Source organism: Ptychodera flava, chromosome 10 (genome assembly GCF_041260155.1).
Source record: "Ptychodera flava strain L36383 chromosome 10, AS_Pfla_20210202, whole genome shotgun sequence".
NCBI lineage: Eukaryota > Metazoa > Hemichordata > Enteropneusta > Ptychoderidae > Ptychodera > Ptychodera flava.
The window spans coordinates 33427371-33436186 of NC_091937.1; the positions used below are offsets into that span (position 1 = coordinate 33427371).

Sequence of the window (8816 nt, forward strand, 5' to 3'; positions counted from 1 at the left end):
TATCAGAGTTTATGATTAAAAGAGTATATTTCAGTTTTGATCAGTGATAGAAAATGCCCCAACAATTGTAACTTTTTCTTTGAAATCAAACATGACTTTTTATCATCATTGATACATAATTTTAACAAAAAGTACATATCGTTTATATATGTATCACATATTTATATTCTACCGAAGCATTGAAAGGAATCTAGTGTTAGGCCTTTAAAAAGTCAGTGCTCCAACCTAAGGTGAACTGTGTGTAACCTTTGTGTGGCATTGTGTCGCCATGCAAAATGTGACGATATTGACGGTAGGCTGCCGTTGAGGGCCTCTTTCCTAGTTTCGATTCAGAATAGTCTTCTCTGTACTCTCATTCTAATAAATGAATTACGTTCCACTCCATTCATTCATTAATGATGGATCAGCCAGAGGGCAGCTATTGTGTCGCCATGCAAAATGTGACGATATTGACGGTAGGCGGCCGTTGAAAGCCTCTTTCCCAGTTTCGATTCCATAGTCATGGTGACAGAACAGCATGTAAGAAGAGCAAAACGTAGATGGATGTACGTGTAAGCTGAAGGGTAAAACCATTTGTTACATTAAGGCTGGATTTGTCGGAAATAAAAGGAAGGTTGAATTACAAGAGCCTTGTGTTTGTAATATTTCTTTTTTATACGTGTGAGAAAGTAGTCCGGCTACGGCAACAACGTTTCCATGTAACTGTTCCACATTGACAGCAGAGGGCTTGCGTGCACGAAAGTACCCATGTCTGTCCCTAAATATGCCCTGGAAAATGCCTTCCCACTGTAAATCGTGACTGAAGTGAACTGTAGAGTCATTGTTATGGAAACGGGGTGGTGATACTTCCCTGAACCACAATGGGAACAACTCAAGGCCTGCCGCGTGCATGCATCGGGCAACAGGTTGTCCCACGGTCCCTCCACTGGAGGGACCGTGGTTGTCCATGCAGGAGTTGGTAGTTCTCAATCACGAGGAACATATTTCTCCAAAAATTTAAATCTTTGTGACTTATCTACAATGAACAAAAACAGGCCAATTGTTTTGCTATTTGCGAACTGAATTGGTGAACCAAGCGCAAATGAAAATGTCCATAGTCGATCTATTCTTCATCATTGACTCGAGATAAAATTATAGACTTTTAACAAACCATATATGAGCACACGGTTCATCGACTTGGAAGTCAAAATTAAATGCCGTCGGCAGGTAAGAATGTTTTATCGTCACATAAAATTTTGACGCGAACAAGCTCCACGTCTTTGTTTTTAAGTGTCGACTTTGATCCACAGGTGCCCATTAGTGCGTGTCTTGATAACCCAAATCACCGTGATCTCTAATGGCTTGGTCTTCCCTAGCTGTGGGTCTATAGCTGTGGTGTTTTCGGACGGGATTTCTGCCTTCTACAAGCTGGTTTTGACCTTTACGTTTTTAACCCCGCCATCACAACGTGAAAGTCAAAAGTCAAAACCAGCCCGCAAAAGGCAGAAATCCCGTCCGAAAACACCACAGCCAATTTTTCCTTCGAAGATGTTAAACCAAATTAACAGAAAATGAATCCCCCCACCATCTTAACGTATATGCCCGGTAACATTAAATAATATAATATTTAAAGCCCAATCACTCCGCTCATGAATATAGCCTATTGTTAAGGATTGGGGATGCGGGTATTGTGGAGGCTACATCCATGCGGAAGATTAAATCATCTTAAGGGTGGGTGGGTGGGCAGCGCATTTATATCTCATGCACTTGCCTTCTTTTCTGCTCATATCTCCGCATCCGTTATTATACCATTCCTGCGGCAGCCTGGCCCTTATCTGTGCGAGGAATGACACATGTCTTGGTACTTCTTCTTTCTTTTATACTTCTCTCCATTTGATGAATATTCATGGAACTTAACACCTGGCGTAATTATATCGCTGCGTGGTTGGGCTTTGAATAATATAATATTTAAAGCCCAATCACTCCGCTCATGAATATAGCCTATTGTTAAGGATTGGGGATGCGGGTATTGTTCCGGCCGTCCATTCCACACATTAAACATATATTATAATATTCTCCTCACTAAGTAACCCCATTCCTACAAACCCTTGCCTATAATTCTCTTCTTCCTCATCTAAACCACCACTAATACATGCGAACCACCATGCATCAGCCATTTATGAAACACGTTTTCCTATAAGACAGGACATCGGTATAAATTATGCCAGATTGTTTTATTATCTTCTTCCTTTAATATTGATACAGCGGTTATTAATTGCCATTTCACACGTGTACATACTATGGCTCAAAGGCCATCGTAAAACCCATTAGTTTCTCAGTTTGTTCATAACTTTGTAAGGTGCATAGATTTTTATCCACAGCTTCAACAAGCTTGTGTGCTGGGTCCTGAACTGACATTACATTTGACAATTTTGTATAATAATTAACCATCTCTTCCGACCGCCAACCAACGTGACGCATAAGGCTTTTGATATCAGTATCTGCCATGGCCAAGGTTACAGCGCATGCGCTCCTACAGCTGTGAGGAGTCTCGCCACAATCCATGTTTAATTCTTGGAGGTATAGTTTTAGGCGCTGATAAGACACTTGTGATGTTAAAGGGCGTTGTTCAATATCTCCGCTGGGGGTTGTCGGTCGGAAGAGATGTCCTCTCGTCAGATCAATACCTAAATCCTTAGCTAAACAAATATATTGTTCTACGGTGTTCACCGGACATAAGAACTTGTCTTCACATCTCCTTATCGCAAACATGTTAGTTGACCCTCCCCTGAGTGTCTTTCCAAATGTGTGATTAAACAAAAAAGCGGAGTTGTCTGGAAAACGTAAAATCTCTTGTGTTTTTACATTTCCCAAATCCCCAGCCCTATCACCCGAGAAGAACAGCACCTTAAAAAATGCTAGATCCCTTGCCAGAATGTATATTTGTGTGGGAGACTTTGCGACACCAATCTTCTGCATGATATGATGAAATAAAATTTTCATCTTTTGCATAAAGAGTGGCGGGGCTTGTTTGGGGGTAACATGTGCTTTCGCTTGCTCCTCCGACATTTTCTTTATGTATCTGACAACAATGTAAGCTTCTGCTGGGTTTTGTCTTGAAATAGAGAGTTCCTTGTATACAATGCGATAAAATGTTTTTAATTTGGATACCATATTTCTTAGCGTAGCAGCTTTTAAACGTTTTGGACACTGGCAGGGCGACACACCGGACTGACCCAGATACTGACACGTATCAGTGTGAACTTGGGTTTTTGCGTCGGTATCTTTTTGAATTAAAACCGTACAATGTCTTCCGGGTTCGCCATTGTTAAATCTTTTGGGACAGGTAGTGAAGCTAGAAATTTCTCGAGCTGCTGAACAAGTCGATCTTTTTGTCTCTCATATGCTGATTTTTCCTCCCAACAGTTCATGTATCTGCCAAAGTTTGTTGGTCATTTTCTCTGGCTGGATTCTGCGGTTTCACGTCTGGCTTCACGAGTTTTGTGTTACACGTTCGACAGTGGGAGCTTTCATTGTCATTTGAACAGCCACAGATCCAACAGAGTGCCTAGGGGGAAAAGACAGGAGGCGGTTTACAATCGCTCCGCGAGGTGGAATTTTTTTTTTTTTTTTTTTTTGGGGGGGGGGGGTGTCATGTGTCTGTTATGAAAAACGTGTTTGTCTTGTGTTCGTGTGTGAGAGTCATTATGTTTAAAATTCAAACCTTATCGCATGAAGTTCATGTGGCAACAGGCCGTCAATATAACCATGACGCGATGGGACAAGTATGATTCCTGATTGGCCCTTATCTCCAATTTTTTCTACCGCTTTTGCATGATGTTGGATGGATATCCACCATGGGTCCACGAAGTTTCTTTTAGGAACGATAACAGTTGCACAGAGTTTTTTGTCTGCCAGGTGTTTTATCACCGGATGGACAAGATTGAACGGGGGATACACATACAAATTCTCGTGTGGAACGAAGGGGTGACTAAAAAAGTTTGTCCCTTCTGATTCGTATTGTTGGAATGGGGATACGAATCTTGCTACTTTGGCATTTGATGTGCATGCCATTGCATCAATGGTATGCGGGCCAAATTTTTGTTCAATATATTCCCATGTCTTTTGTGACAATGACGCATTCTTGTGGCTAATATCTCTAGAGGAAGCATCGGCAAGGTTATCTGCTGATGTTACATGTTGCACTGTCAGTTTTGTGTTGTTTTCCATACAAAGATAAAATATCTTCTTTATTATCTCGTTCAATTGTAAGGACTTTGAGCCAACCGTATTCGCGTTCAAGGCTTGCACTACTGGTAGACAATCAACCCTAGCATCCACTCTAGCGTTCTTTGTCATGTTCTTTGAAGCGAGCAGGGTCCGATATAGTGCTTCGGCTTCTTTGACTACGATATGCTCCTGTTGCCAAGTATGTTCCCACATGTCACCTATTTCTTCAACATCGCCGCGATCTGTGCTAAGGGTGGCCCCCCATCTGAAAGAGCTAGAGTCCGTATAGATACGTAACGCGATATGATACTCTGGAAGCCAACCAAACGTGCCTGCTAAATCAATGATTTGGTGCCATTCCTGTAACTCTTGTTTAAGCGAACCTCGTATAGGTATGAAGTATGTCGCCTTTAAATTTGCTGTTGAAATAGATTTTGCCATATGTCTAATATAGATGCGAGCACAAGGTATTGCTAAGGCAAAACTCATACACTTTCCCATAAGTTTTTGTATAGTCTGGAGCGGAACTGCCCGGGCTGAGAGGACATCGTTTAAGAGGGCTAAAAATTTTTCTCTTTTATCATGGGGGATTGAGAATGACCTAGTAATTGTATCTACTGTAAAGCCGAGCATCACAATGGATGTTACTGGGATCAGAATACTCTTCTCGAGGGCAATAAAATATCCAGCGTCAATACATAATTTGGCTAGTATGAAAGCAGCAGACTCTGCCAATTCGTGACGACTAAATAGCGGACTTTGATCGCTTTTGAACTGTCGCAGTGGGCCACCATGTCTGTCATCGATATATTGTATACATGGGACGCCAAGGGATCTAGCATAGCTGGTGATACAATACCCAATTGTGTGATACACGTATGCTGAAAGTTTCCAACCAAAAGGTAAAGTATTACACACGTACCACACCCCCGCCCACTGAAACCCCAGACAGCTCCTATCTTTTTCAGACATTTTCACGTGGTCGTAACCACTTTTATCATCACACTTGAATTGTAAATCCCCCTGATCAAGATATCGACTGACTTCCACCAGGTGATCTAACTTAAAATCTACGTCCCTAATCCAAAGATTCAAGTAACGCATATCAATGCATAATCTAGGCTTCTTTGGTTCAATTGTGATGGGCATCACTAATTTTGGAGGGGGATCAATGCCAACTTTTCCCCATACAGAAATCGCCCCGGATTCTAATCTACTTTCCAGTGTGGAGGCTATAAACTTTCCAAATTGTTGACAAGAGGGGTGATTCTTAAAGACCCTAATAGGCGGGGACATATGGTCGTAGACAATACCTTTAAACTCTCCCTTGAAATGCCTTATATAGGGAGAAATACTGACACCATTGGTAATCCATTCCATGATTAATAGTTTGTTGTCAAGTGGGTCTGTGAGAGTTTCCCAAACATCAAGATGGTTGTGAATTTCCCCCGCTATAAAGGTCTTAGGATTTCTAAAAGCAAGATGTGCAGGAGAGGCCATCATCGTCCCTCGAGCTATCGTGGATACAACCGGAGTAAGGGAAGGACCGTGTCTGGGGGTGCCCTCTAAAGACATCCAAGAGAAAGTCTTGCGGGCCTTGATGTCTGTATTAACTTGGTGTTCCAACTCCCAATGATGGGTGATACTCTGAAAAGAAAGGTACATTCCTTAAGAGGGCACCCCCAGACAGGACCTGCAAGGCAGGCAGCCATGACGGCAAAGGGCTTTGATGATCGCCCTCCCCGTCTAGGAGTACAGTGTCGCAACATAACAGGAACACAATACATATATGTATGCAACTAATATATCTTTAATTCATTTTATCATATTCGTATATACATAGGCTTGAAAATACTGCAATGTATAAATGTCATGCGTGTAAACTATTTCTTGTCTGGGCAATTTTTAGCGAAGTGGCCCACTTTCTGGCATGCGTAGCATTTAAACTCCCCGTTTCGCTTTGTGCGTCTATTGAAATAAGGATTATAACGGGAAAAATTTGGTTTGCGATCGAGAAATTTTGTGACCTTTGCCGCTATTTCTTCTTCCTCTTTGTTACCGAGTAGCAGAAATATCAAATGTCCCGCTCTATCTCCGAAATCATTGGTCTCAAACTGGGCCAAGACTGCTCTATATCTGGACAACTTGGGGTGCGCCATGTTGGTTGCTCTGTCCACCAATATTCTGAGTGCATTGAGTAGCTGTGGTCTGGAATTCCACGATGCGGTGTTGGCCACTTCCATCACTCTTTGCAAAGCCTCTTCAACGGATGCATTGCCAGCCGACTTCTCGAGCATATCAAACTTCTTTTGCAACTCCACCAATTGTTTTTGCATCTGTAATGCAATGAAACGCGTATTACTACCTCTAGTATAGCCAATCCGTTTTCTATGATTAACTGTGTCGCTTACACAATCACCTGCTCACTAGGACTCCTCGCTCACCAACGCACCCGCACTCATATACGATACCCGTACTCGCATATGACCACGGGCCGCGCAGGTGAAGAGCAGAACCCAAGCGAACACGTGACAGTGTCCCTCATAGACATCACATCGTCACATATTTCATGGTGTATACAAAATATTGCATATTCCCACCTGGACAACACACCAGCAACTGAAATCGTATATGCATAATGTCTTATGCGCTCCCTACATGGGCGACTAAGTGGCACCTCAGTTCAACTGAACTCGCGTGTACATAACACTCGTATGCCCCGCACAGGCAACATACGTCTCGACGCCCTTATATATACTACTCATGGCATAGGCAACATAACGCCCGATTTGCGTGTACACACTAGGTATATACGCCACATGGGAAATACAACGTAACACCGTGACTGGCATATACATGGATACTCATAAGCCCCTCCATGGGGAACAACGTAACGCCTTGACTCGCGTATACGTAATTCTCATAAGCCCCACCTGGGCACACAACGTAACGCCTTGACTCGCATATACGTAATTCTCATACGCCCCACATGGGCAACAACGTAACGCCTTGACTCGCGTATACGTAATTCTCATAAGCCCCACCTGGGCACACAACGTAACGCCTTGACTCGCGTATACGTAATTCTCATACGCCCCACATGGGCACACAACGTAACGCCTTGACTCGCGTATACGTAATTCTCATACGCCCCACATGGGCACACAACGTAACGCCTTGACTCGCATATACGTAATTCTCATACGCCCCACATGGGCAACAACGTAACGCCTTGACTCGCGTATACGTAATTCTCATAAGCCCCACCTGGGCACACAACGTAACGCCTTGACTCGCGTATACGTAATTCTCATAGCCCCACATGGGCACACAACGTAACGCCTTGACTCGCGTATACGTAATTCTCATTAGCCCCGCATGGGCACACAACGTAACGCCTTGACTCGCGTATACGTAATTCTCATAAGCCCCGCATGGGCACACAACGTAACGCCTTGACTCGCGTATACGTAATTCTCATAAGCCCCGCATGGGCACACAACGTAACGCCTTGACTCGCGTATACGTAATTCTCATAAGCCCCACATGGGCACACAACGTAACGCCTTGACTCGCGTATACGTAATTCTCATAAGCCCGACATGGGCAACACAACGTAACGCCTTGACTCGCGTATACGTCATACTTTGTGTAGCATACAATAGAAAAGGAATTTATGGTCACTATGAAAACGTTACTACATACTGCTCTAAAACCCCCAGGAGGGCTGCACGAAATACGGAACATATACAGTAGCACGGAGGGAGGCGAAACATGAAACAGAATGATGAATAAGAAATTCGTTTTCCTCGAACAGAATACAAGAGACAGCAGCATACCCTGGTAACGCACGTTTCCCGAGAAAAGCTTAATGGACATCTTTTTTTCTTTTTTTCTTTTTTTTTTTCTATACTACTATGCGAAGTAAATACGCCATGAAACACACGTAACTAGCAAGGTAACAAAACGAGAAAACGAAAAAGGGAGTAACTACCGAGATGATAGGCTGAACGTGCATACAGAGCAAAAAATATCTGACTATACCAAACTACTTGCCCGCAAAGGGGTAACAATGCATACGGAACAGAGTGAAGAGCTAAATGAGAAGACGGCTTCAATGCGTACTTTTCCGAAGAAAACAGGAATGAGTCGTATACACCAGGGGAACGGAACAAACGAATCTGCTCAACATACCTCATTGTGCCCCATTGTGTTTGGTGTAGACTGGGCGTTAGTCGTGGCACTGCTGGTTCCCGCTACTCCTTCAGTCGGCTGTTGAGCAATGCTAGCAGGTACTGGACGAGTGTCAGCAGACTGCGCCATTCCTTTGCAATGAGCTTCCACGAAAGTCGTTGCAGCCCGACGCGTGGCATTAGTCGCAGAAACCGTCTGAGTAACAACCTGGGGATGAGCCACTGAAGTTGTTGCAGTGGAGATGGTAGCGGTGGTGGGTGTAGAGGTGGAAGCCATCGTGAATCTGCCAAGACTGCTTTGCAGGGCCCTTATCTGTGCGAGGAATGACACATGTCTTGGTACTTCTTCTTTCTTTTATACTTCTCTCCATTTGATGAATATTCATGGAACTTAACACCTGGCGTAATTATATC

At 43.4% G+C, this 8816-nt stretch overlaps 1 protein-coding gene across 1 annotated transcript; it reads right to left on the reverse strand.

Annotated features, from left to right (window-relative positions):
- Nucleotides 1-6031: 6031 nt before the first annotated feature.
- LOC139142571 (uncharacterized) lies at nt 6032-8807 on the reverse strand. The gene is made up of 2 exons (XM_070712552.1): nt 8404-8807; nt 6032-6545 (listed from the first exon to the last, which is right to left on the reverse strand). Exons 1-2 carry the CDS (start codon nt 8677-8679, stop codon nt 6093-6095), a joined length of 729 nt encoding a protein of 242 aa, XP_070568653.1. The 5' UTR covers nt 8680-8807; the 3' UTR covers nt 6032-6092.
- Between the last annotated feature and the right edge of the window lie 9 nt (nt 8808-8816).

What these genes read in the sequence shown, in the direction of transcription:
- LOC139142571 (XM_070712552.1), bottom strand. Translation starts at nt 8,679, where the DNA reads ATGGCTTCCACCTCTACACCCACCACCGCTACCATCTCCACTGCAACA. An exon ending in ACACAATGGGGCACAATGAG is followed by an intron (nt 6,546 to 8,403) that starts GTATGTTGAGCA and finishes ATTGCATTACAG; the next exon opens with ATGCAAAAACAATTGGTGGA.